Source organism: Mustela putorius, unplaced genomic scaffold, assembly GCF_011764305.1.
Source record: "Mustela putorius furo isolate JIRA1106 unplaced genomic scaffold, ASM1176430v1.1 tig00004039_pilon_pilon_pilon, whole genome shotgun sequence".
Taxonomy (NCBI): Eukaryota; Metazoa; Chordata; class Mammalia; order Carnivora; family Mustelidae; genus Mustela; species Mustela putorius.
In genome coordinates this window covers 1,273,527-1,299,753 of record NW_025422174.1, presented here as the reverse complement: position 1 = coordinate 1,299,753, position 26,227 = coordinate 1,273,527, and the positions used below count along the sequence as shown (strand labels likewise).

The 26,227-nt window shown below is 56.4% G+C and overlaps 3 protein-coding genes across 10 annotated transcripts; 1 reads left to right on the top strand and 2 right to left on the bottom strand.

Moving 5' to 3' along the window:
- LOC123389851 (keratin-associated protein 10-11) lies at positions 1-6,361 on the bottom strand. 4 transcript variants are annotated; one of them, XM_045072622.1, is made up of 7 exons: positions 6,215-6,361; positions 5,976-6,010; positions 5,006-5,149; positions 4,648-4,803; positions 3,952-4,085; positions 237-737; positions 1-81 (listed from the first exon to the last, which is right to left on the bottom strand). In XM_045072622.1, the coding sequence occupies exons 2-6, from the start codon at positions 5,979-5,981 to the stop codon at positions 344-346; spliced, it is 834 nt and encodes a 277-aa protein (XP_044928557.1). In that variant the 5' UTR covers positions 5,982-6,010; positions 6,215-6,361; the 3' UTR covers positions 1-81; positions 237-343. The 4 variants fall into 4 exon arrangements, with proteins under 4 accessions (XP_044928557.1, XP_044928555.1, XP_044928554.1 ...); XM_045072620.1 differs by having other exon boundaries at positions 6,247-6,361; XM_045072619.1 differs by lacking the exons at positions 5,976-6,010; positions 6,215-6,361 and having other exon boundaries at positions 5,006-5,618.
- On the top strand, positions 2,954-23,953 carry TLCD3B (TLC domain containing 3B). 5 transcript variants are annotated; one of them, XM_013046586.2, is made up of 7 exons: positions 13,590-13,784; positions 13,968-14,026; positions 14,679-14,805; positions 19,160-19,243; positions 21,848-22,082; positions 22,515-22,610; positions 22,826-23,953. In XM_013046586.2, exons 3-7 carry the CDS (start codon positions 14,681-14,683, stop codon positions 23,111-23,113), a joined length of 828 nt encoding a protein of 275 aa, XP_012902040.1. In that variant the 5' UTR covers positions 13,590-13,784; positions 13,968-14,026; positions 14,679-14,680; the 3' UTR covers positions 23,114-23,953. The 5 variants fall into 5 exon arrangements, with proteins under 5 accessions (XP_004774001.1, XP_012902040.1, XP_044928561.1 ...); XM_045072626.1 differs by having other exon boundaries at positions 14,675-14,805; XM_004773944.3 differs by lacking the exons at positions 13,590-13,784; positions 13,968-14,026 and adding an exon at positions 2,954-3,070 and having other exon boundaries at positions 14,675-14,805.
- A 95-nt stretch (positions 23,954-24,048) lies between these two features.
- CUNH16orf92 (chromosome unknown C16orf92 homolog) lies at positions 24,049-26,018 on the bottom strand. The gene is made up of 4 exons (XM_004773947.3): positions 25,033-26,018; positions 24,580-24,738; positions 24,376-24,463; positions 24,049-24,180 (listed from the first exon to the last, which is right to left on the bottom strand). The coding sequence occupies exons 1-4, from the start codon at positions 25,139-25,141 to the stop codon at positions 24,159-24,161; spliced, it is 378 nt and encodes a 125-aa protein (XP_004774004.1). The 5' UTR covers positions 25,142-26,018; the 3' UTR covers positions 24,049-24,158.
- Positions 26,019-26,227: the final 209 nt, after the last annotated feature.

Below are 26,227 nucleotides of genomic sequence, written 5' to 3'. Positions count from 1 at the left end.
GTACCTTAGAGGAAATTTTCTTGGAAATCCAGCCTGAAGCCCTCAGAGGTGGTCAAGAGAAATGGATCTCTGCACAGGGATCTGTGGGGAGGGAGAAGAGGAAAGGAGCCTGGGATCTGTGGCCCTCCCGGCTGCCTTCTCTAGCCTCCGGCCCCTCTGGGCCCTGAAGGAGGCTCTTCTGATTCTGGGGCGACCATTCCTTTGGCCGGGAGAGCAGATGCGGGCACGACACTCACCGAGAATCCACAGCAAGGTGTGGCTGGGGCAGCCCTAGATCCTCATACTGCAGGTTCAAGTCTGTCCCATAGGTGGTCTGTGGTGAGCAGTGTCTCCCACCTCACCTTCAGTGATAACGGTTTACATGGAGAGGAGGATAGGCCCGTGGGGTCCTCTGCCAGAGCGCTAGCCCCTCTCCCTCCTGGCCCTCCAAAGGACAGTCCAAATGGCCAAGGGCTCTCTGAGTCCTGCTCTGCTGGGAGCCAGGCTCTGCACAGCCCAATGAGCTAGCCAGGCCATATGTGGTTCCAGGGGCCTGGAGAAAGGTGCCTGGAGGCCCCGTCAGGGAACGGGGCGTGGGGGCCCCGGGGGTTGGCCACTCTCCAAGGGGCAAGGACTCCGGGTCCTCATCGGATCTTGATCTCAAAGCAGAGACAGTTGAGGCTCTGGCAGTCAGGCAGCTGGCAGGTGCAGGCGCAGTCACAGAGCGGGCAGCAGCGAGGGCAGCGGGGGGCCCAACCCTGAGGGAGAGAGAGAGGGGTGGGGAGGTGGGCAGGGAGAAGGACAACCAGTCCCCTACGCTGTTTCCCTCTCCAGGGAGAAAGGAACAGAGAGGCCTGGGAAGCCACATTTGCCCAGTGGAACAGAGGGTACCACCTACTACTCTTGGGAACAGATCAATTCCCTGCGCTGTTGGGACATGAACAGGGAGGCAGCGTTCCAAACAACCGAGTCCAGGAGCTGGAAGACATTATTCGGCGGCGGGGGGGGGGGGGTGTCTTTCCTTCTTCCCCTTTTAAAGGCAAGGAGACTGAGAAACCAAGTAATCCTGTTCCATGAAGTACTGACATTCCGCTCAAAGCTGGTTCTGCTGTATCCCTGTGGCCTCACTCAGTTCCCAGGGAGCAAATGGGGGAGAGCACACACAGATTTTCCTTCCATGACAACAAGAACCTGGTTCTGTTTTCTTCCTCGGTGTGAGACCGAACTGCAGGACCCCGCCCATTATTTCTGAGTGTCGGCTCCCTGCAAGGCACAGACTGTAATCATGAATGATTCTGAAAAATCTCAGTTGTCTTTGAAAATGGTAACTGGCAGATTTTTAAAAAAATGTTTCCGAGAGCCACAACTCTTTTATTTATCAGAACCTTGCATGGAGACCTCTTTCCAAAAGAGGGAGCGGAGGCTCAGAGACAGAGATCCCCCATGACTCCACTGCCTCCCAGGCCCAGAGCTATCAGCTTCTGCAGGGACAGGGGACAGCTCGTCTCCTATCCCCGTTGAGCAAGCACGAGGACTCACCCTCTGCAGGTACATGAGGCACAAGTGAATGCCCAATGAATGGAGCAATCAAAGCGTTTTCCCCTCTTTGGGAAAAGAGAGAACTCCTCAGCTCCCGGGGGAAAAAGAAGGGTCTGTCTCTTGGGGAATAGGACTGCGTGCCCTTCATGACAAGAAGAGAGAACTGGTCTATTTCAACCTACTCCTCTCCTGCCCAGCGACGGGGGTGATCCGCCACTGCTTCATGCATGGACTGGAGCCCGGCCAAGCGGCTGGAGTGGGACACACCCAGGATGCGCCAGGATATTGGCTCCTTGAGGCCTGAGGCCCAGCTAGCTGGCAGCCACAGTTGCACGGCTCAATCAGATGCCAGGCCAAGCCAGGAATAGGGGAATGACCTTTGCAACAGCTGAGGTTTGGGGGTGCGGTGTCAGATGACTGCGGAGATCAGATCTCACTAGGGGCTCCAGTGAGGGAAGGGGAGCTGCTGGAGAGAGGGACAGGGGTCTGAACTGGGCTGGCGTGGCCTTCAGCAGGACTGTCTCCCAAGGAGGAGACTGGAAGCCCCATGGCAGAAGGGGGAGTGAAGCGGTTTCCTTGTATCTGATGAGGGGGTGGTTTGGGGCATCCCTGGGGAGTCCCAGTTTGGGAAGAAGTGGGCTCTGTGGGTTTGGGGGGGCCGCCCCGTCATTCCTTGTCCGGCGCTGTGTGCTCTGCCACCCTCACCTCGGAGAGAGGGAATTAAAAGCATTTCTGGGCTCTGTCCACTGGAAAGGTTTAGAGCGAGTCATTAATAACTGTCTAATGGATTTCTCGACTCTCACAAGCGGCCATGTGGCTTCTGGAAGGAATCTGCTACTTCAGTACATAAACAAGAATGCCACAAGCCTGTTAACCCTTGTGTGCCTCTTGAGACTCTACAGCTTCGGCTTGGATTCCCTTTCCCCGGATTTTTGCAACGCTGTGGTGTCCAGAGCTCAGGCCTGGATTTGAACCAAATGCATGCCCACCTTGGGCCTGCTCATGTTCTGAGCCTGTTTGGTCATCTCTGAAACAAGTAAGAATGCCTGCTTCAGAGGCTCACGGTGGGGAATCAGTGGAAGGAACTGAGCCCGCTGCCTAGTACATACCGAGCACTCGAGAAAAGGAAGGGATTCTTGCCACAGCTCTCCATGGATCCCTTGCCCCAGCCTGACCTCCTGGGTGGGGGGCCCAGAGGCCTGGCTTTGTGTCTGTCTCCTCCACGTCTCTGATCACACACAGGGCTGAGACCCAGCAATCTCACTATATACCACCTCATTTCTCCTGCTCTAGTGTAACTGCCCACTTCTTCCTCTCTGTCTTTTGCTGCAATGGAAGCCCTATGTGGGTTGGGGCCAGGTCCAGGTTGTTTTGCAGAGCCCCTAGGGCCTGGCACCGGGCCCTGGCGATGACTGCGTAGATCCTTAGTAGGTGAAGGAGTGGGTGAATGAGCGCGATCTCTGCCACTTGCTTGGCGAAAACAGCAGGGCAGGCAGGTGTCTCCCCCAGAGAGGAAGAGAAACTCGGGTTTGCATCCTAGCCTGGGCCTCAGGTAAGTCACTCCAGCCCCTGGAAGCCCGTTTCTAACAGCTGTCAAGTAGACAAGAGCCTTGTCCTATTTGTGGTTGTTACTGTTACTATAAGGAAACTGAAGAACAGATATTTTACTGTACTTCGTGCAAAGACAGCTCAAAGACAAGACGATCCTGCCCTGTGGCCATTCTAGAATCCTTCCTTCCTGGTGCTGGCAGAAGCCAGGTAGATCAGGTCCTAGAGTGTGCAGGTCTGCAATCCCCTGCACCTTATTCCATTGTCACCCTGCCCGAGCAGAGGCCCGGACGGACAAGAGGAGGCAAGGGACCGCATACCCTGGACAAGGGGCCATAAATCGTTTTGTAATTGAGCATTTCCTATAAAATAGGGATTTTTTAGGACCCAGGGTTGTCTTTGCCCTCTTCGGCCCCTTATCCTCATCCCGGGCTCCCTTTCCAAGCTACCCCAGGAAAACAGAAGAAAACTCTATTTTTTTTTTTTTTTTTTTTAAAGAGAAGAGCCTCTGGTCCTGTAATTTCCTTTAAGACTCAAAACATCTCCTAGGAATTTGACCAACTACAGTGAGCCCAAGTTATGAATTCGCTTAATCATTGATGCTCCCTCTTTCCTCCTGGGCAAGGTCACCACTTCAAGGGCAAGAGCGTCCCTGCCTAAATCAGAGCCTAAAATAGGAAGGTGGTCAACTCCATTCACCGTCTTTCAACCCACAAAAACGAAAGTGGCCTGTCCTCCGGGAGCCAGGCTTCTCCCCAAGGACTGTTTCGACACACAATGGAGCAATTCGCTGTGCTAGCCTCTGCTGTGTAACATTGTAGAAGTGACCAAACCTCCCGCAGCCAACTCCTCCCCGCCCCGCAAAGAGAGGACAGAAATACTTACCTGTCTACATACACAGGCGCAGGACGGTTGGCGGTGGCGGGGAGGGGGGTGTCAAGGTGTGATGTCAAGTCAAAAAGGCAAGTAGCAGAAGGGATGAAAGAGTATCTGCGGCAGGACCCCATCTTTGCCAAATACTGGCAGGTAACAGAGCAGGGACAGCTGTCTGTTAGTACACGAGGGGCATACACAAAATGTAGCTGCCTTGGTTAGCGAGCTTTTTTCTACGCTGGTGCTTTCTATGTATTTCTACATGCACACTTTGTAATCAATGCTTTTCATACTCAGAACTATACGTATCCAGGTTTTTAAAAATACCGAGCTCTCGGGGCTGTTGAGTAAATGGTAATGTCCATAAGGGAGCACGGGATCTGTGGCATTGTCCTCACTTGGTGAACGGAGGCGCTCTGGGCTGGGCTGATTTTTCTTTTAACCACCATCTTCAGAACCCCGTATGCCCTTCAGGTTACACACCTGCCCCCAGCTGCCACCCTTGTTTTCTTTTCTCCAAGTAGCTTGTGGCACCAGAGAGTATGTAATATGCTGCCGTTTGAGGTGTCTTTGGCTGTCTCCCCACTGACCCAGTCCCCAGAACTGAGCCCAGCCCAAAGCAGATGCTCAGCAATCCATGTTTGTTGACCACCACCAACAAAAGAATGCCCAGAGAGGGCCCAGGGCAGGGCTCGGATGGGAACTCACAGCTTCCGTGGGCTGGGGGCAGCAGGCATCCAGGCAGTGGGCTGGGCTGGGCAGAGGGAAGTCACAGGCTTCTGCACAGGTCCAGCAATAGTCCTGGGGCCTAGAGGCCCCTTGCTTCCTGCAGGGGGAGCTGCAGTCGGCACAGCAGCCCTGGGCCTAGGTAGGAGATGGAAGGGGGTTCGGACCTGAGCCAGATGGTGGGAGGACGTGGGGGCGGGTGGGAAGACACAACTGCTAGGGGCAGACGCAGGGACTCAACAGCATAGGAGCCTCAGGGTAAAGGCCTGCAGATGAGGGCACTGGCGGCCCATTTCCTCTTCCCCGGAGCCCACCGGTTGGCCTCCACCAGGCCCCTCACCAGCAGGCAGTGCCTAGTCAGCAGCACGACGCCGAGCAGCAACAAATAGATGCCCACAGCGATGAACACGATGGCAGGGACGGGGAGCAGCAGGGAAGGACTGCTGATGGGAGCCGGGGTTGGATTCCACGGGCTAGAGGCGGCCTGGACAAGCACAGGAGGAAGAGGTGACAAGGAGGTGGAGGGGGCTGTGGGGAACACAGAAACACCAGGAGGGACAACCCGACCGGCCGGAGCTGGTTGGGATGAGGGGAGGAACAGCCCCTGGATGGCGGGCATTCATTCATCAGGCCCACACGCTCTTGTTTCCCAAATTCCCATCCCCATCTCAGGCCCATCCGGATCTGTGGGTCATTTGAGAATTTTCCAAGACTTGTTGATCTTGCTCTCAAAATGCCTCTCCATAGGTACCTATTATCTCTGACTCCTCGGCTCTAGGGGGCCACCCCTCAGGTGACGTTACTGTTCCCCAAGGGTCTTCCGACTTGCAATCTTGCCCCCTTCCACACCAGCTGTGTTGCGTACCCTCCCTTCCTTACAATCCATCAACGGCTCCCACTGACTCAGTCCAAACTTATCTCAGCGCCTAAGCCCCAATCCAGCCCTGCCTCCCCCTCCCTCCCTCCCTCCCTCCCCCTCTATACTCCAGCCAGACTGAAGTCCTAGCAGCTCCCCAAAGGTCTAGGCGCCCTCCCACGCCCGAGTCTCTGCCCCGGCTGTTCCCCCAGCCCGAGATGCCTTTCCTCCTCGGTTACGATTACGAGGCAAGCGTCTCGTCCCGCCAGAAGAGCGGAAACGTGCTCTGCCCGCGAGGGCTATCTATCCCGGGCACGCTCTCCCAGCGCCGGTCCTGAGCTCGCAGGGTCTCTGTTGGGAAAACAGTCCCCTGTCCAGTCTGCGCTGGGGCTCGAAGTGACCTTCAGGCCCCGAGGGGGCCGCTGCAAGAAAGGGTGAGGGGCCCGGGACTCACGTCCATGGGTCAGGACAGCGCCGTCAGTCCAGGACCTGCAAGCAGAGAAAGTCCCGGTCTCGGAGGCTGAGAGGGGCCATCGGACCGGGCGTGCCCACTACCCAGCCCCCCAGCTCCCACTTGGAGAAACTGAGGCCGAACATCGTCCTGGTCCGGACAGTGGGGGTCAGGGGCCCGGGGAGGCGTCCCCCTCGCAGGCCCCAGGCTGACCCTGGCCACACCCCCGGCTGTCCCCGCACCCTGGCTCCCTCCGGGGACCGGTCCCCAGCACCTGCACCCTCGGGGCCGGGGGGACAGTTCGCGGATTCCGCGCGGCGCTCGTCCAAGGGGCCGCGGCGGCGGCACCGCCCAGAAGCTCCCGCGGCTTCTGGCCGTTGCCATGGCGACCCGAGCGCCGCTCCTACGGCGGCCGCCGAGACCCAAATTCCTTCTCGCGGCCGCGCGTCGCTCTGCCCGGGCTAGATCCGGGGCGGCCCCCGCCTCGCTTCGCCGCGGCCGGCCGGGTTTTCCCGCCGCCAGAGGCCCGGGTCGAGCCTCACCCCGGGCTGGGTCCTGCGGCGGCGCCGCAAAGGGGAGACCGAGCCCTGGCGACTGGCCAGCGGGCTGCGTGACTCGGACGCGGTTCAGGAACCCCCCTCCGCCCCCGCACCGCTCCTGCCTCGCGGGGATGTTGTGAAAAAGCCGCCGGGTCGGTCGTGGCGCCTTCTGCTTCCCGTCGACCCGACCCCGCTCAGTGTTTACTGGCGGCGCGCCAGTGTAGACCGGGCGGGTCTCCCCAACCTTCGGGTCCCAGGCCAAGGGATCCCCCCACTCAGATCCCGCGTCTGTTCTATTTTGTTTTTTCTTAAGATTTTATTTATTTATTTGACAGATCACAGGTAGGCAGAGAGGCAGGCGGGGTGGGGGGAGCAGGCTCCCCGCTGAGCAGAGAGCCCGATGCGGGGCTCGATCCCAGGACCCCGGGATCATGACCTGAGCCAAACGCAGAGGCTTAACCCACGGAGCCACCCACGCGCCCGCGTCTTTTCTATTTTAAACCTCCAAAGGACAAAGTCCAAATGCTTAGCGGACTGTCCACCTCAACCAGGCTGGCCCGCTCCTGTCTTGCCTCTGTTCAGGAACCGCCTATCTCCCCTAGACTCTGGGCCACCAGCAGAGAATTAAGCAAATTCCCTGCCCACGTGTGGCGCACATTCCCCTGGGGGAGGAGGATCTGGTGATCTGGAAACAAGTCAGACTCTTCTGTGTTCCACATTCTTCCAATCTTCTCCTTGATGGGATCTGGGCGAGGCTCCTGAGCCCGTGCAAAGGTTTCCACAGCTCCACACCTTTGCATATACGGTTCCGCCTGCTAGAACAACACCCTTCCCCTGTTTTCCCCTGAGGAACTCCCTCAACCTTGAGGAACTCCCTCAACCTTCAAGCCTCTGTGGGATTTTGCCTCAGGGAGGTCTTCCTGCCTACTGCCAACCACAGGTGGAAGTGGCTGCTTTGGGCGCCTGATTAATATACAAGCTTATTCCAGCACTGATGACAAGGTTTTTGAATTCTCCCCTTTGGTGCTTGGCTCCCCGTTAGACCGTTAGATGGCAGGCGCCTGGATCTGATTCATTCCCGTATCCCAAGCCCTGGCAGTTGGTAGGATCTTGGGGGCCTCCAGCAAGTACTCAACTGATTCCATGAACGAATCAAATCCGATGCCATCCACCAAGAAAGGGTTATTACCGAGATGCCCTAGTCCTCCCCTGGCTCTCAAGCCACCTGGACTCCCAACTTGCATTCCTGCCCTTTTGGGATCTACACATACATGATTGCACTCTGTATGCTCACATAAGCACACAGAGGACTCGGGCTTCATCCACATGTCCTGCATCCGGCACGTCCCCTGAAAACAGTGATGTAGGGAAAAAAGTTAGAGTTCCAAGCCTATGGCCAAGAAAGAATTCTTGAGGCATCTTTAGTGCAAAAAAGTGATTTTATTCAAGCACTGGGCAGGTCCTGTGGGCAGAACTGCCCTGGGGTCATGAGGAGTGGCCCATTGTATACTTTCAAGTTGGGAGGAGGTCTGGGATAGTGTAAGTCTCTAAGGAATTTTGGAAGCAAGGGAGCCAGCTGCTGTTGGGAAAGGTCATTTATTCCGTCTAATAAAACCTTAGGCATGAGACCCTTCAGCTGTATATCTATGGGCGATATGCTTGGAGGATGATTGCCAACATGCATCTTGGGGGACTCAGAGATAAAGGAAGTTTTCCAAAGAATTTTTGAATGTTAAAGTAGGCTTACAGGATCCCAGGAGGTGGGGGATGGGCTAGGATTGCCTTTTGCCCTTGAGACAGTTGAGTCCCAAGAGGAATGTCACTCTGCCTGTTTCAAGGACTTGTCGACAGGCTGTAGGAAATTAAAAAATTTTTCTTCCGCCTTTGTTTTCCACATCAGCACCAAATACCCACCTTTGTCCATGGCCTCCACCCATTCCTACCTCATCTCTGCTGCTCTCCATGGAGATTTCCTGCACCACGAGGCAACCCCAGAAATTGCCAGGGTTTGTACCAAATCTCCCTTCTCACCTTCAGCCACAGAGTCCCACCCACCATTGCTCCGCCACCCCCAGCCCTCTCAGAGGCTAGCTGTCCCCAGTGTCACCACTGTTGCCTCTAGAGTCAGACTGCCTTCTTGGGGACGTCTTCTTGTCTGCCCTGTATTCTTTGCAGAATCCTGAGGCCCAAGACAGGCCAGTTCCCACCCCAGCCCCAGGAAAGGCCTCAGGTGACACAGACTCCCTCCCTCTGTGCTGTTCCTGCCAACAGAGAGACGTCAGCCTTGGCAAGGCCTCTGGACACGTCCACGGCCTGCAGTGGTCAGACTGACTGTTGATGGTACTCTGTTCCTACCACGGCTCATACATTATGTAGGATGGTGGACAGCACACCGGGCCTCCTCTGGGCGAAACAAACCAATGGACGGGTGACGTACACACCCACTATGCCAAGGCCACTTCTGCCCACATCACACCATTTGCTGGAGGCAGGGAGAAACTGACTTCATGACAGCTGCACAACCACAAGGTCTCCCTCTCCTCCGGTTAAAGCTAGAGATGTCAGATAGGACCATGTGACGTTTTGCACAGCCCCCAGGAAGGAGAGAAAAAGATGAGGGACTCTCCGTCCTTATGGGGCGGGCAGGAGATCTGAGACCCACCGAACACCCAGGAGGTGAGAGACACCCAGCCCAGCCTGCCCGCAGGCATGGGAACGGAACCCGGAACCCGGCCGCTCCGATTTTTTGATCTTAGACTTTCCACCCATCCTGTGGACATCAGACGATATTGCCTCCCAGAGACTAAGAGGAGGTTATCAGCATCCTTTTAGGAAAATGAAAGTCCTGTGCTCAGGTAGTCACTCCCAGGGAATAAGAAGTTAGGGTGACCAGAGCTAGAGTAAGCATCAATCAAGCCCTTCTCCCAGACTTTATCTTATTTAATCCTAACAGCAGACCCGAGTGGCATGAACCATTATTTCCATCTTACTTTAATTTTATTTTAATTTTTAAAAGGTTTTATTTATTTATTTGAGAGAGAGAGAGCAGGAGCAGGGGGTGGGGGAGAGGCAGAGGGAGAAGAAGACTCCCCACGGAGCAGGGAGCCCAATGTGGGGCTCCATCCCAGAACCCTGAGATCATGACCAGAGCCGAAGGCAGACACTTAACAGACAGAACCACCCAGGTGCCCCTCATTACTCCCATTTTATGGATGGAAAAGAATCCTGACCCGGTTGAAAAAGAATTTTAGGACAGGCGATGGATTCTAATTGTGCCACTGTGTATCTGTGTGACCCTGGGCAATCAGCTGACCTCACGAGCCTGAATCTCGCTCATCCGTAACGTGGGGCTCGTGATAATCGGAGGAAAGGTATGTGGAGTCCCCAGCATAGAAGACGGGCTCATGAAAAAGAAAAAAAAGAACCAGAACAACTCGGAATGCATATCCTAGATTTACAAGGGCCCACATAGGAACTGTGCTTTACACACATCTCACTGACTCATCCTATAGCCCGAGGGAGAGAGGGGACTGCTCCTGTCCCTTTCCTTATTTTAAGAAGCAATAAATCACTTGCATGAGTTCTCCTCATGCAAAGCTACAATTTGAGCCCAGGCAGCGGAACTTGGTGTGTATACAACTGAGTCTCAGAGAGGTTCTGACACTTGACCAAGATCACACAGCCGGTCTGTGGGGGACAAAAGGGCCAGACTCATCATTTTCTCATTCCACTCGCCGATGGGGCCCCTCTTCTGGGCCCCAGCCCAGGGTGGGACTGGGCTCACTTTGAACAGTGCCTAACCTGCGACAGGTACAATAAAAGTACTAAATAATAAATGCTCTGGCACACTGGGTGCGACTCTCCCCAGGGCGCGGGTAGGGGGAATTGGACCCTTCCCTGGGTATCATGTGGGAAACAGGCCACTTCTGGCTGCTTATTGTTTACTTACTCATGGCCTTCGGTGATACCGCACCTGCACGCCCGCCTCCTAGGGCCAAGGCTCAGAGCACCCAGGCGGAGAGGATGCCCAAGACAGCATTTGGACATAGGAGCCTGGAGTAGTAGGAACCGGTAAACTCTACCCTCTCCACACCCCCCCCCCGCCCCAGCCGTGAATTGTGTGACAGGTGTATGAGGACGGCGAGCGTGCGGGTGAGAGACTCTTCTGGGGAGCCAGGCTGGGGCGGAAAACAGCCAGAGTCCCTGGATGGGCACCTGGGGGAGGGCCACCCACACGGCCCCTCTCCTTGGGCGCGGTCCCAAGGGCCGCCCCCCGCCTCCGCCCCCAGAACGGACGCGGCCTCCCCTCCTCCTCCTGGGAGTTCAGGCACCCCTAGAACGCCCTGACAAGGGATCACGGTACGTGGAACGCGTCCGATCTGGGGTTTATTTTACACTCTTCACCCATCTGCAGGACAGGGTGCGCATGCATGTGCGGGCGCAAGCTATCCTCTTCCAATTCCTCTTCAACACTTCTGATTATTCCAGGAGCATGTCTCATTTTGCTGCCAGAAGCCCTTTAACACCTCTCTATCCGTGCTTATCTTGCCTTGTCTTGTCTTTAACAAAACAGAGTGCAGGCCTCCAGCTCAGAATTCCTAGCAGGTGAAAGTATCTAGCTAGAAGGTTAGAACACTTTTTTTTTTTTTTCATTGTATTAATTTTTTTTGTTACCTTCTATTTACGCAAGTGATACTGGTATTCTATTTTCGATAGTGATAAAGAGTTTCCTTTTCAAGTGCGCGGTTAGGAGTGGGTACTCTGCCAGTCAGACTATGAGGTTCAAATCCTAGCTATGCCACTTAACTGCCTGTGTGACCTTGAGCAAATCACGCGACCTCTCTGTGCCTCGATTTTCCCTCTGTAAACGGAAAGTAATAACGTTTAGGTTATTAGGTTATTTAGGTTATATAATCTTTAGTATCTCCTCCTTAGGTTATTGTGACGACCCCATTAGCTCGTTTATGTATAGGGCTAGTATGCACTGTACAGATATTTGCTATTATCCGGTCAAATAGGGCAAAAACAAACGGACAAAACAAACCCTGAGGTTTAGAGAAGACCTCGTTGGACCAATCCCACCATGTTCCGTGTGAGAAAGCGCAGTTTTGAAGAAGATAGTTAAGTGGCTGAGCTAGGATCTCCGTAGGTCTCTGGATTCCTAATGCATTTACCAGCCATTTCAGTCCTTGATCATTAATGCAGTGTCTCGCCGCGTGCGTCTGTGAAATGGGACCAGCAGTGTTTCATCGGATGCTGAGATGGTGTGTTCGGGTGTTCTGGCTAAGAACCTGAGTGGGGATGGTGGCTCTAATGGACCTTCACAGGGCTAATATCGCCCCCATGGGGACACAAATAGGTTCTCGGTGGCAAAAAAAAAAAAAAAAAAAAAAAAAAAAAAAAAACAAAACAAAAAAAAACACCAAAAAACAAACAAACAAACAAACAAACAAAAAACCAAAGCAAACTAAAAAAACCTCTTTTTAGTATACTAAGCACAGATATGCAGTTTATCTGTGTTATCAGAATTTCATGGTGAGACATGGTGACTAGGAAACAAAATGTCTAAAAAGGCTGCTTAGGGAGGATAATGGCAGAGAAAGGGCGGAGAAACACGGCTCTAACCCAAACGTTTCCGACTTGAGTCGTTACCCACGATGGGTTATGCAGTCAGGGCAAGGGGTCCTCCTCAGAGGATGAGGAGAAGATGGTTGGGAGAATGTTTCATTAGGCCACTAAAGGCTTCATCTTTAACAATCTTATCTTGTGGCCGGGTTCCGGGGTCAGGCTCCCTGCTCAGGAGGGAGTCTGCTTCTCCATCTCTGCTCCTTTCTGTCTGCCCCTCCCCCTCCTTGTGCTCTCTTTCTCTCTCAAATAAATAAATAAAATCTTAAAAACAAAAAACGAAAACAGGGGCACCTTGGTGGCTCAGTGGGTTAAAGCCTCTGCCTTTGGCTTGGGTCATGATCCTGGGGTCCTGGGATGGAGCCCCTCATGGGGCTTTCTGCTCAGCGGGGAGCCTGCTTCCGCCTCTCTCTCTGCCTACCTCTCTGCCTACTTGTGATCTCTCTCTCTGTCAAATAAATAAATAAAATATATTTTTAAGTATCTTAAAAAGAGTTAGAAAAATTTATAGAGACCAATGCAGTCAGAAAATAGGATTTTAAAAATCCTCGTTCTCTTCCTGTGTAACCTTGGACAAGGTACCAAACCTCTCTGTGCCTCTGTTTTCCCATCTCTTTAAAATAGGCACAATAATACACAACCCGCAAAGCTGTTCCTCTGCTAATGGGGAAATGAGTTATTTGTAAGCACTCAGATCAGTGTCCGGCCCACAGTAAATGTTCTGTAAGTATCATTTAATGACCTGGTCTCATTTTATACCAGCTTCACAGATGAAGAATTGAGGTCCACAGAGCTTGGCCCACCATCATTCAGGGAATGGAAGAGCCTACATTTGTTTAGCATTTTAAAAATTAATTCCAGCTTCATTTAAATAAAATGCACACATTTTAAGGGCACGCCGTGGGCACGTTTACCCGTGTGTACACTCCTGATCAAAGTAAGGGCAATCCCAACGCTTCCGAAGGCTCGCAGGGGTCTCCCCTCGGTCAGGAGCTCCCCAGCAAGTTAAGCGCTGATTTTCCACCAAAGATTTTCTGCCCGTTTTGAAGTTCATCCAAAGGGAGGCCTACAGTCAGTTTCTTTTATTATCCGCAGTCGGATTTTGAAGCCCAGATGGTCCCACTCTAGAAAGTGCCATCTTAACTATGATCCTCTACTGTAGGGCCTGTTACAGCCGCGAGTCCTGGGGCGCTCGTGTTCCCCCCGCCCCCCTTTTCCTGACCCCTTTTTCAGCGGGGCCTGAAACGGAGCTGTCCATCAAGCCCGCGACGAATTCTAATTGGTCAGTTCCGTGTTCGAAAGCCCCGCACAGCCCACCCCCGCCAGAGGAGCATCTGATAGGGCGCGTGTTTCAGGAGGCGGGCCAATGGGGAGGAGAGCCTCTTCTACACCGGCCGCCCGCCCACCAATGGGAGCGAGGTGTGCCCGCCCCCTTCAACTGCCTCCGCCCAGCGGCCTCAGCCTCGTGCCCTTGCAGTTTGACACCCTCCTGGTGTCCTGAGAGAAGGTCCCCTCGAAGCTGCCTAAGAGATGCAGGATGGCGGGCCCCGACTCCCTGCCTCACCCCTGGGCCTTCCGCACCCCTCCCCTCCCTGCAGTGGAGGGGGGGGGAGGCTCTTCCAGGCAAAAATAACACATATGTAAATATGTACGTTTTCAGGGGGTGTGTTTTCTTGGGGGTTTTTTGTTTTGTTTTCTGTTTTTTGTTTGTTTTTTTTTTTTCACTTCCCTTTGTTAATGGGATAATGCCTTGGTTTTTCTTTTTTAAGAAGCATTATTTTTAAATTTCAAGTATCTTTACCATTTGAACACCCTCTTTCCTTTTTCTGAGTTTTGGGTGCTGGGGAGAACCGCCAGCCTCCGTCTGTAGCCTCCACCTTGCCCCTCGAGGTGAGAACCCAGGAAAAGGGAGAGGGGCAGGGAGGAGCTCGGGGGAGGGCAGAGGACGGGGTAGCGGGGAGTTCCCAAGAAGGAGCAGGCACACGTCTTTAGGGTTGAAGGATGAAGAGAAGAAATTTTAAGGTGTGAGATGGATGGGGAAGTGTAGACCAGCACCAAGGATTACAGGGAGAAAATGAAATTGTCGTAATTGCTTGATTTAAAAAAAAAAAAAAATCAGGATGTCCAACTGTCCTGGATGAGGGATATTTAAAGTGAAATAAAGGTCCTGAAAAGGAGCACATGGATGGCTCAGTCAGTTAACCATCTGCCTTGAGTTGAGATCATGATTTCCTCGTCCTGGGATCCTGGGATTGAGCCCTACCTTGGGCTTCCGGCTCACTGGAGAGTCTGCTTCTCCCTCTCCTTCTGTTTCCCCCCCGACCTGGTCATGCTTTCTCTCTCCCTCTCAAATAAATAAATAAAATCTTTAAAAGAAAAAAAAAAAAGATCCCAAAGAGATTAGGGGAGAGCAACACCTGATGGCTTACAGATGGATGGATCCCATGGGGCATTGAGTGATCAGGGAGAAGGGAGTCTTAGAGTCTGAGGGACACCGTGTGTTCTCATGCTCATCTTTTCTCACCTTCTCTACCCCAGACAGACATGGCCCTGTTCTTTGTACTGGGCTGCATTTTCTTCCCACTGAGCTTCACTGTCCTCTGCTGGGGCCTGCAGAGCCACTCCAACCTGCGGATGGAGAGAGCAGAGGCTGTTTCGGTGGCGTCCAAGTAAGAGGGCAGGGTGAGGGTATCCTTCTTGGGCTGGGGCTGGTTGGAGCTGGGCTCCTGCTTTCAGGAAGAGTTAGTGGTGAAAGCAGAAGCAGGAACAAGGCTGTAGGCTGTTTGGGGATGCCTGGTGAGCTTGAGGACTCCATGCTTAGCCCATCCATGGGGCAGCAGCTGGTTGACTCCATCCGAACGCTACGGAACTAGAATAGGGGGCTCCATGTTGTCTGACCTGCTTCTTTCTTAAAAGAAGTTGAGCTTTGATGTGAGATCTCCTAATTTTCAAACGCTGACAAATAAGTTAGAATTTAAGAAAATACTATCCTGGCAACACCATACGGCTAAACAAAGCATGTTTGTGGGCTGGATCGGGCCCTTCCGCAGCCAATTTTTGACCTGTTCACCATAGCTTAATATATACATGAGCTATCATGGAAACCAGTGGGAGAGGGAGCAGGCAGAAGGCAAAGTTTATGTGGGTGTCTAGGTGGATTCCTGGAAGACAGGAAAGTGTCTGTGTCTGCTGTAATTCATGTCATCCAAAGAGAAGCCATGATTGACTAGGTTTGTAGTCCTGAGTCAAGTAGATAAGGAGCCCTGTGACCATCCATCCTCCCCTCAAACTCAACTTTGTTCTTTGGCTTTGGAACTATCCATTTTTGCCAGTTCTCATAGCTGTGTTGTCTTGGGCAAGTTTTTTTTTTTTAATCTTTTTTTTTTTCCCCTCCCCTAAATCTCTGAGCCTGTTTCTTGTCTATAAAATAGGTCTTACCATCTGGGAAGATTAAATTAAGAATGAACATAAACCACCTTGCCTCTTGCCCAGCACGTAGTAAACACTTAAGAAGTTGGGTCCTGGGCCGCCTGGATGGCTCAGTGGGTTAAGCCTCTGCCTTTGGCTCGGGTCATGATCCCAGAGTCCTGGGATGGAGCCCTGCATCGGGCTCTCTGCTGGCAGGGAGCCTGCTTCCCCCTCTCCCTCTATTTGTGATCTCCGTCTGTGAAATAAAATCCTAAAAAAGAAGAAGAAGAAGAAGAAGTTGGGTCCTTTTCCTCCCCCTTAGGGGAAGCCCTGAGGTCAAGAAGCTAGGGCCACTATTATTCCTAAATTGTCCCTAACTCATTCCGCCAAAGGCTAGAGACCTCTCAGGGTCTGTTCCCTCTGCGTGCCACTAGAGGGCAGCACAAAATTGCAAATCCAGCCTTTTGCACCTCTTTTGGGGAGCAAAGGGAAAGGTGTTTGGACAGGCAAAGACAGATTGTGTGGTGGTTTTTCTTAAAAAAAATTTTAAGGATTTATTTATTTGACAGAGATCACAAGTAGGCAGAGAGGCAGGCAGAGAGAGAGAGAGGGAAGCAGGCTCCCCGCTGAGCAGAGAACCGGATGTGGGACTTGATCCCAGGACCCTGAGATCATGACCTGAGCTGCAGGCAGAGGGTTTAACCTACTGAGCCCCCCAGGCGCCCCCCAGGGTTGCTTACTGAAGTGCACCATAGCATAGGCCTGGAAACCAAAGTCCGTTTTGGGTACAGGCCCCACATCATGCAGAAGTCCAGGGGACAGTGGGGTTCACGACAGGAAGGCCAAATTCCAAGAAGCAGCTCAGAGCCCCAATGGGGTTCCAGCAGGGCCTTGGACGGACATGCAGCATGACCTGGGCTAAGTCACTGTGCCTCAGTTTCCTCACGGTTGAATGAGAGGTTTGAACCAGCAAATCCCTGGGGTCCTTTCCCACAGGGAAACTACTATTCTTTGAAGCCCCTTCTCCCCCAGGAAGGGGAGACTGGAAGATAATAAACCTGAAGGAAAAGAATGTGACCAGTGCTGAGGGGAGGCCAGGCAAGGCGAGGCGGCCTGAGGGACAAGGGCAGGGACATCCTCCCATTCCAGGCGGGTTTTCGGAGGGAGCAAGTTTTCCTCACCTTCTTCAAACCCCGTGCGACTCAGATACCCAGCATGGGAGGGCTCCCGCCTCTCCTAACTATGTGGCCTTGCGGAGGGCCATGGAAGGCTTCAGGACCACTCCTTGTTAAAGCCAGACAGGTGCTTTGCAAATGTTAGACAAGATCAGGAGACAGGCTTGCCGCCAAGAGGGGACCTAGGGGCGTGTCACCCACACCTTCCACTTTCCCCCCTTCCCATTGGAGTAAAGGATGTGGGGGGGTCTCTGAGCCTGAAGGAGGCCGTGTTGAGGTGTTTTTATTCTCATCCAGTCCTTAAACTCATCCTTCAGAGAGAGCAAGCTGCGCCACTTTGTCTCACTCCCTCCTCCAAGGAACCCTTTTTCTCTCTGCTGGAGTGACGCCCCTGGACTGGGGACCCCAGCGGACCACCGAGGGGCAAGCTTTGGGAGGCACCGGCAGAGGAAGAAATGGCAGGCATTTGAAACGTGCTGGTGGGAAACAGGGTCCAGCCCCCATCTGGGGGCTCCAAGCCCCCTCCCAGCTGGCCAGGGACCCCAGGGACAGCTTCCTCCCCAACAGGAGAACCAACCCTCCCTCGGCCCATGTCCCCAGCAGCCCCCTGTGCCGCAGCTGCTGTCTCTTTAAGGGCCTCCCCCTCCCTCTTTCTCTGCTCCCCCCCATCTCTGTCGCAGCCGCTGCTGTGGCTCAGAGCTGCATGGGGAGACGCTGCTGCAGGTCCGGTTTCTTGGTGTCTGGTCGGTGCCATCATTCCCCACCCCTCCCCCGCCCTCCCCAAGCCGGTGGCTCCCCCTCCCCCTCCCCCTCCGCACCGAGGGGGCAGGGGGCTGGGCAGGAACTCTCTATAATGCCCCGTGCAGCCCCCGGGCCGGGCGGCAGGGACCGTGGCGGCAGAGGGAGGCAGGAGAGCGGGGCTGGCCGCTGACCCCTTGCCCGGCCGCTCCTCCCGGCTCCCTCCCTCCCTCCTGCCTCCCTCCCCCCCCCAGGGCTGGCACCACAGTCCCACCCCGCCTTCTCGGGTCCTCCCAGCCTCGGCACGTCAGCCCCCCCCACCTGCCGCCTCTCTCCCTCCCCTCCCCCACCGCATCGTCCTCCCCCTCCGGTCCCCTCTCCCCGGCTGTCCTCTTACCCAGTCCTCTCCTCCGGCCTCGCGCCAGCCCTCCGGCCGGCTTCCTCGCGCTCCCCACCCCGGACCCTCCCTCCACCCAGTCTCGCCCCGTTTCCCCCAGTCTCATTGACCCCCTCTCTCCCTTCCTCGGTCCGACTCGCGGCCCCATCCTGTCCCCATCCTGTCCCCGCCCTGTCCCCTTTGTGCCCCTTTTTCTTTTTCTTCCTCCCTCCCGTCCCCACCTCTAACTCCCTTCAGCGTGGCCTCCCTGTCCCCTCGCGGCCACCAGCCTCCCTGCCCGTGGCCTGAGCCACCATGCTGACCCCAATGGTGGCTGGGGGGGTGGTATTCCCCGGACTCTTCCTCCTCTCCAAGAACACGCTCCAGCGGCTGCCCCAGCTGCGCTGGGAGGAGGCTGACGCGGTCATTGTCTCGGCCAGGTAAACTGCATCCTTCCCCTCGCTCCTCTCCCCTTCTCAGGCATTGTCGGGGTGGAAGGGGCCCCAGTCCTTCCCTGGACCCTTGGCCCATTAGGGACTGGGGGTTCCTGAAGCGGTTGGTGGGATGTACCTCCACGCTTCCTGCCCCCCTCGCCGCCTTCCTCACTGTCCCAGGAGACCGGGTTCAAGCCCAGCCATCTGGTCTACTAGTCTCCAGACTGCTTTTCTTCCCTCTCCCCCATTCACCCTCCCACCCTCCAAAGCAGGACCAGCATGTGACTAAAACATTCCTGTTAAGATATTAGGGAATCAGGCAGGGGGCAGAGAGCTGTGTATTAGTCAGGACACATGTTTGGGGGGACAAGGGACAGAGGAGTGAACAGCAGAACTCTGTACAAGCTGGAATGAGGGCCAGAGTTGGGGAGGGCAGCCTGGGGACAGTCAGAGAGGGAGCGGGAAATTGGCTGGGGGAATTTGGGGTCACCAAAGAGTGACATGGTGACGGATGGCCTAGTGCTGCGAGAACAGGCCTGGGGAACCTCCTTGCCATCCAGTGCTGTCCCTGTCCCGACCCTCCCAAGGAAAACACCTTGTTAACAGCATTGTCTCCTCTCAAGATGACCTCCCTGGTGTCTTCCTGAGAGGAGGACCGCTCGGTGTCCACGGGAACACCAATGACCAAGGGCAGGAAGGCAGCAGTGAGGAGTGCGGTGTACTGAGGAGCAGCAGCAGGACAGGTCCCGGAGCCTGAGGTGGGGGGCGAGCCCTGGGCAAGCCGGCCTCAGGCAGAGATGGGCAGACACTGGCCCGAGGCACAGGAGCTGGAGAGTAAAGACAAGAGAAACCAAGAAACCTTCCTCTACCTCTGCTCCCTCTTTCTCCCCAGGCTAGTGTCCTCTGTCCAAGCGGTCATGGCCTCCACCGCTGGCTACATCGTCTCCACCTCCTGCAAGCATGTCATTGATGACCAGTAAGTGCCACGAGACCAACTTTGCCCAGGTTCCCGCAGCCCCGTGTGTGCGTGTCACTCCCGAGGACCCCAGGTCTTCTAGGGGACCTCTTCAGTGGTCCCCCAAGCCCTTCACTTGGGACTGAGCAAGTTAACTGCATTAGCTGCAACTCAACACCCAGGGATAAATTTATCCATGTCCTGTCCTTAAAGGTCAGAGCCAGGGGGAAGAGGAGAGGGGACCAGAAAGGGTTGTCAGAGCGTCTCCTAGGCTTCCTGGACCCTCATATCCTAGTCCTGTGTGCCCTTTCCTCCCCGCTTACCTCCCTCAGACCCCTTTTCGAACCAGCACCCCAACGGGGGTGCCTCCCTCCCATGCCAGGCTCACCCCCCTCCCAGAACCCAGGTGTCCGGTCCCAGCTCCATGCGCACGAGGGAGACAGAGGAGCGAGATGGCAGAGACAAGGCCACTAACGGTTGGGCCGTGGGGGGTGGGGGGGGCGGGGAAGGGTGAAGAGGCCAGCCTTTGGCGCTGACTCTGCCGCAGTGCCCGGTGCTTGCCAAAAAAGCCCAGGCCTGAGAGCTGGGGCGGGAGGAGGAAGCAGAGGGGCCCTGTCCGTGGTGCTGACGGGCCCGCTCCAGGTGACCCCTGGGCTGCTGCAGGATTGCCCGGCTGGGTGCTGAAGACAGACACCCCGCGCTTAACTTCCGGTCCTGACCCCCTTCTCTGGTGACTGTTGGGCAGTAGGAGCACAGTCTGGAGGACCCTGACCTGGCGGCGCCCCTCTTTCTCTACAGATGAGTTCACTTCTCTGTGGAGTGAGGCACAGTCCCTTCCTGGAAGGGCTGCCCTGAGGAGGCGCTGAGCTGCGTGAGCCCAAAGCAGTTTGCCCCTTGCACAGTGGGCACTTAACTCTTTCTTCAGATTCCACTGGGGCACTTAGCTTCCTCTTCCCCTCTGCCCTTCTCCTCCACCCCCGGACCCAAGAGGAGCCTTCTCACACAGAGGTCACCTCTCCACTCATGTTTCCTACCCCCCTCCCCGGGTCTGTTCTTGTCCCTTCCCCTGTAATCCTCAGGTGGGTGGGGAAGATCAGGGTTAATCCGGGGACAACAGCTGTTCCTACTCCTGAACACCTAGCTGCTGAGAGTGGGGGGGACGGGTTTAACTCTTCAGGTTAAACCGGGACTGCTCCCCCTGGCCCCCCGCAAGCCACACTGGCCCCTGGGGCTAGCTCTCCCAGCCACTCCTGCTCCAACTCCCCCTGGGCCAGTCAAACCCCTTTCCACCAGGGCTCTCCCTGCTTTCCTGCCCTGCGTGTCTAACCTGGGCTGCTGCTTCCTTTCCCTTTTGCCTTTCTTCATGCTCCAACATGGGTCCCAGATTCTCTTTGCTCCAAATCATCTCTCCTGGAGTGGGATACCTGTCCCCTTGCTGGCTGGTCTTCCCAGGGTTTGCATTCTGTTTCCCTCTCACCCGATCCTTCGCTGGCCTCCCCCCAGACCCTCATTCCTCTTCTCCCTTGGGCAGCTCCTCCTATGTGGTCTCAGCTCCTTCTCTGCGTCACTCTGGCTGACTTTGCTTTCATCCCTCCACCTAGCTGGGCCGGTTCCCTGACCTCAGACCCGCCATGCGGCTATAACGTTTAAGAGAAAGTGCTCAATGTGCTGAGTCAAGAAGAAAAATGCAATGTTGCATATTCGTGCACTTTTCATTTTTGTTTACTCTCAAAGTACACAGAACTTTCTCTCTTCTTGGCACCTTTTGCTCAGCATTTTCTTCTTAATGCTTGGCTGTACCTGAAAAAAAAAAAAAAAAAAAAACCACCACCACCACCACCACCAAGAGCTTGGGCCATATTCAGGCAGAACAGGCAGCAATTGACAGTACCACCAAGTCCCCAGTGAGGCTTCTCTGTGATACCTATCTCGAATCTTCTAGGGACAGTGGCAGCAGACTTCCCATGGTTGGTTATTCCTTGGCCAAGTCACCTAGTCTCTCAGTTTCCTCATCTGTAAAATGGGGGTGGTAACCAACCCCACTCTGTATAGGGCTTCTGTGGGGAGTGAATAAATTTAGGCATGTAAAAGGTTTTGGATATTAGAACAGTGCCTGCGTGTCGATGGATGTTGCCAGTACGATCCGTCTCCATTGCTTTTGCCTCTTCTGCTGTCATTTGTCCTAACCCCACCTGTCTCTCAGATCTTGCCTGAGCTTGCTTTCTCATTCTGTCACTGCCCTGTGGTCTATGGCTGTCCTTTGGTGTCTTCTCCCTACCTCCCCTCTCCCCATATTGCAGAGAGAGAGAATATGAAAGAAAGAAAGAAAGAATGAATGAATGAATGAATATGAAAAAGGGGTGGGTTCTGAGGTCAGACAGTCTGGATTTGATTCCCAGCACTCCTACCTACCGGCGTTGTGACCATCTGACCGTGGGCCAGTTTCTTGCCGTCTACCCTTGGGTTCCACCACGGATCTCAAGAGTCCACTCACACTTCCACAAGTGTGAGTATCCCTTGTGATCTGACTCCGGTGGCACGTCCAGGGCTGACCCAGGCACCTGGTCACTGCTCTGTCCGTGTCCTTTCCTCTCTGATCTCCCCTCCCCTCTCTCTGCCCAACAGACACTGGCTTTCCTCTGCCTACACGCAATTCGCCGTGCCCTATTTCATCTATGACATCTATGCCATGTTCCTCTGTCACTGGCACAAGCACCAGGTCAAGGGGCACGGAGGGGATGAAGGGGGGCCCAGAGCCCCGGGCAGTACCTGGGCCGTGGCGCGCGGCTACCTGCACAAGGAGTTCCTCATGGTTCTCCACCACGCCGTCATGGTGCTTGTGTGCTTCCCGCTGTCGGTGGTGAGTCGGGGTGCCGAGAGCCAGGGCTCCCTGTCCTGCTCACACCAGTGCTATAGGAGCCCGGGGAACCCTGTGGCCAGGTCCGCCAGCAGCAGGGCAGTCCCAGGACGGAGAGGGTTTCCTGAGCACCAGGCTAGCCCCAAGCACTGAGAGGGTCTGGAATCCCCTGGCCCCGGGCTGGATATGCCCAGCCGTGGGGCCTGGGAGCTGTTGTTGCAGGTCTCTTGGCCTTGGTTCCCTTGTCTGTAACAGAAGCTGTAGAGTCCCCCCTCCACACCCACAGGATGGTTGGTGGGATACGGGGCTTCCCGTGAATAGGGTGAACACAGGTGTTCAGACTTTCCGAGTTGAGCATCTCCAAAAGTGGCCCCAGAGAAAAGAAGGGAGGGAGTCCAGGGTGAGGCCAGGCTAGTTCCTCCCTCTTCTCCGCAGGTGTGGCGTCAGGGCAAGGGAGATTTCTTTCTAGGCTGCTTGCTGATGGCCGAGGTCAGCACCCCCTTCGTCTGCCTTGGCAAGATCCTCATCCAGGTGAGAGGGGCCTGCGGGTGTGAGAGCCTCAGCGGACGGCACTTTCAGGGAGCTCCAGGGGTTCTTCAAGGAACCAGGTCTGGGAGGGGCTGCAGGCTAGGGTCAGGGGAGGCGGGGTCCGGGGAGGGGGCGGAAGGGGAGGGGGGCGGAGTCGGGGCCCCGCCCGCTCCCTGACCGCCCCGCCCCCTGCCCGCCGCCCCCCCCCCCCCCCGCAGTACAAGCAGCAGCACACTCTGCTGCACAAGGTGAACGGGGCCCTGATGCTGATCAGCTTCCTGTGCTGCCGGGTGCTGCTCTTCCCCTACCTGTACTGGGCCTACGGGCGGCACGCCGGCCTGCCGCTGCTCGCCGTGCCCCGCGCCATCCCGGCCCACATCAACCTGGGCGCCGCGCTGCTCCTGGCTCCCCAGCTCTACTGGTTCTTCCTCATCTGCCGCGGGGCCTGCCGCCTCTTCTGGCCCCGGGGCTCCCGGCCGCCCTCTCCCTGTCAGACCCAGGACTGAGGGGGGGGGGCGGCGGCCCGGGGGGGGGGGCGCTCCCCTGCCCCATCCCACCCCCCCACCTTGGGGCCGGGGCTTTGGGGCTGCCGGGCAGAGGGTGGGAGCCAGGAGCCTCTTGCCCTGACAGCCCCGGGACTGACAGGTGGACAGCAAAGGGGTAGGACCTCTCCCCCAGGGGCCGAGGGGCGGGGGCCAGTGACAGGCCGGGAGGGGAGCCTCATCGCCCAGCAGTGCCTGAGCCGAAGGTAGCTAACCCTTCCTGCACACCCCTTCTCCCGTCACCAGACCTGGGGCCCTGGGGAAGGAAGGACAGAGGAAGGGGCCATCACTTCCCATCCCCTGAGGGCTAGAGGGCCGCGGGGAAACCGACTCAAGGGGACCAGGACTCAGAGACTGTGGGGGAGGCCCTGCTGCCCAGGGCATCCCAGCCAGCCCCCCGCCGCAGACTCCTCTCAGTTCCCCACCACCACCCGGGAGGGAGCGACACCCTAACTAACCTCCCCCCACGCAGGCCTTGCTTGGGGCTAGCTGCCTCCACGGCTCCTCTCTCGGGGAGGCCGGCCTGACGAGTCTTACTTTATTTACTCGCCCAAACCATACTAGTCTCTGGGGGTGGGGGGGGAGGTGGCTGCTACTCCCCCACCTTCCCAGTGCTGAGCAATCCCGGGGGCAGGGGAGGGGGCACCCCGTCCCTTCCCCTTTAGGCTGCACATCTTGCCCTCGGGCCCTGGCATGTCCCTGGTGCTACAGACCTCTCAAGGCTTCCTCCGGTCTGGGGTCAGGGGACCCTGGGAGGTGCTTTCCAGACCGCTAATAAAGACGATCTGATCTGCGTGAACGCCAGCAAGGCCCTCTCCACCCAGTCGTTTGGTGCGGGGAAGGGTGGGGGGTCTGGGGGTGGAAAGCGCGGATGACCCCAGGACGGGGCAGGAAGCCCTGCCTAGTTACGGAGCAGTCAGGGAAGGAAAAAGTAGACTTTTATTCATCAGCAGGAGAGGAGGGTGGGTTTGGGCACTCAGGGCAGAGTCCCGGGCCCTTGTGCGGCTCCTCAGGCCCCTCTCTCACAGCTCCTGTGGGATGGAGACAGCAGTGGGGGCCTCACCCCTGCCTCTCTAGGCTTTTTAGGTCCGACAGTCTCGCCCAAGGCCGGCGGAGGTGGGAGGGGCCGGCGGAGGTGGGAGGGGCTTGCGGAGATGGGAGGGGCCGGGGGAGGTAGGAGGCCGAGGTGGGCGGGGCCAGCGGACGGGGCGTGCGGGGGCCCTTACATGTGTGTGCAGAACTGGTAAAGCAGGAAGAAGAAGGCCACTACCAGGGCGCCCACCAAGATGTGATGGAAGAAATCGGAGGTGGATCCTGTTAGACGAGGAGGAGGAGATGGGGACCTGGTCTCCTCTCCAACGGAAGGGCCAAGGGCAGCTCTTCTCCAGGCCCTGGGAAGGAAGGCAGCCCCTTCTCAAGTGGGTTCATACCTGAGTTAACAAAGATGACCGGTTTCTCTCCGATAAACTGGGCCACAGCCAGGAGCCTGGCTTGGTCTGAGTCTGGGTAATCAAAGAAGTCGGGTCTGTCTATGAAGTACAGAGACTCTGCTCCCCGAGCCAAGGTGTTGGTGCTCTCCTGGCTGGGTGCTAGGGAACAAAGTCTATGTCAAGAACCAAGCAGACCCCTGCCCTCCATCCCAAGAAGCTGTAGCTGACCCAGGACCCTGCCAGGCCACACAGCGTTAGCGTGGCTGGGAAGGGGCCTGATTCTGTTCCAGGAGCTTCTCAGGGATCAGCTGAGCTCTCCATGCGAAGGATGAGGAGGGTAGGAGACATGTGGAGGGCGAGGAAGGCCCTTCCTCAGCCTCCCAGCTCCTAAGGCAGATCGACCCTTCACCCCAAGACTGCCCCCTCCCCGCCGCTCCCAGGGCAGCTTCCCACCTGTTTCCACGGCCGCCAGCCCAGCCAGCCACGCCCATGCCCACGCCCACTGCCGCAGCCTCATGACCCTTCCGCTCCTGGGACAGGGTTGGGGGCTCTGTGATGTCATAGCCTGGGGTCATTCTGAGCATGAGCTCTGCGGTGAGGGGCGAGAGAAAGCACTGGGAGCTGGGACCCTTCCCCCAAGTCCCCGCATCAGAAGACACTTTAGGACCCCCCTTGCCCAGGGCCTTCATCGTTGGGGCGATGCCAGTGATAAAACAGTAACGGGGCAGTCCCAACATTTAGAACTAGGAGGGACCCGGGACAAGCTTGCTGGAAGCTGGGACTAAGGAGAGGTGCAGGCACCGTCTTTCCTGGGGGGAGGGGCAGGGATAAACACTTCCAGGGACCCCCCAGCCCCATCCACTCTCGACACGGACTCCGTTACCCATCGCAGCTAGCCTGTCCTCCATATACTGAAAAGGGAACCCAGGCACAGAGGAGCAAAGTCATGTGGGCGACGCACACTTCCCAGGGCCGGGCATTTTCCTCTCTGAGGCAACCCCCTGCCTGTGCCCCCAGATTCAAGGGCATGGGGGTGTCCCTTAGCGCTCCGCGGAGGATGAGCCTGGGGCTGGGAGCCAGGAGAAATAACAGGCGTGTCCCACTAGGTGGCAGCAGTGCTCCCGGTCGCCGGTTTCCCTCCCCCCCGCGAGGGCCCCGCTCCAGCTCCTCCAGGCCCTCCTCCCGCCTCTTCCCGCAGGTGCCGCAGGAGAAGGTGCTGCTGCGGGAACGGCTGGCTCGGGGGTGGTCGGAGGGAAGGCCCGCCCATCTCGAGGCAGGCCCTTTGGTCACCCACAGCGCCCAGGCAGGCTCCCCTCTCTGGGTGGGGTCCCCCAAGGACCATCCCGTTCCCCATTTCCAATCCCCGCTGTTGTCTGTCTGTCACTTCCCAACAGCCGCCGTCCATCCTGCGGGCCCTCAGCCTCAGAGTTAGCTCTCGTCTGATTGGCAGACGGGCCTGTCCGTCACCGATGTGTCCCGCCCCCCCCCAGTCCAAGGACACTTCAGGGTCTTCTTGGTTTGACTACACAGATGCCTGTTGGACAGTCTCTGCCAGTGCGGGCTCTGTGACTTCCCCCAAGCCAGGCACGTGTCCGTGGCGTGTTGGGGGGTGGGGGTGTCTTCCGTCCCGTGAGGGAGGCGCCCTCCT

What these genes read in the sequence shown, in the direction of transcription:
- CUNH16orf92 (XM_004773947.3), bottom strand. Translation starts at nt 25,141, where the DNA reads ATGACATCACAGAGCCCCCAACCCTGTCCCAGGAGCGGAAGGGTCATG. An exon ending in GCTGGCGGCCGTGGAAACAG is followed by an intron (nt 24,739 to 25,032) that starts GTGGGAAGCTGC and finishes TTTGTTCCCTAG; the next exon opens with CACCCAGCCAGGAGAGCACC. An exon ending in GGTCATCTTTGTTAACTCAG is followed by an intron (nt 24,464 to 24,579) that starts GTATGAACCCAC and finishes CTCGTCTAACAG; the next exon opens with GATCCACCTCCGATTTCTTC.
- TLCD3B (XM_004773944.3), top strand. Translation starts at nt 14,681, where the DNA reads ATGGCCCTGTTCTTTGTACTGGGCTGCATTTTCTTCCCACTGAGCTTC. An exon ending in AAGCATGTCATTGATGACCA is followed by an intron (nt 19,244 to 21,847) that starts GTAAGTGCCACG and finishes TCTGCCCAACAG; the next exon opens with ACACTGGCTTTCCTCTGCCT. An exon ending in TTGGCAAGATCCTCATCCAG is followed by an intron (nt 22,611 to 22,825) that starts GTGAGAGGGGCC and finishes CCCCCCCCGCAG; the next exon opens with TACAAGCAGCAGCACACTCT.
- LOC123389851 (XM_045072619.1), bottom strand. Translation starts at nt 5,284, where the DNA reads ATGCCCGCCATCCAGGGGCTGTTCCTCCCCTCATCCCAACCAGCTCCG. An exon ending in TGACTAGGCACTGCCTGCTG is followed by an intron (nt 4,804 to 5,005) that starts GTGAGGGGCCTG and finishes TCTCCTACCTAG; the next exon opens with GCCCAGGGCTGCTGTGCCGA. An exon ending in GCCCCCAGCCCACGGAAGCT is followed by an intron (nt 4,086 to 4,647) that starts GTGAGTTCCCAT and finishes GTTACCTGCCAG; the next exon opens with TATTTGGCAAAGATGGGGTC.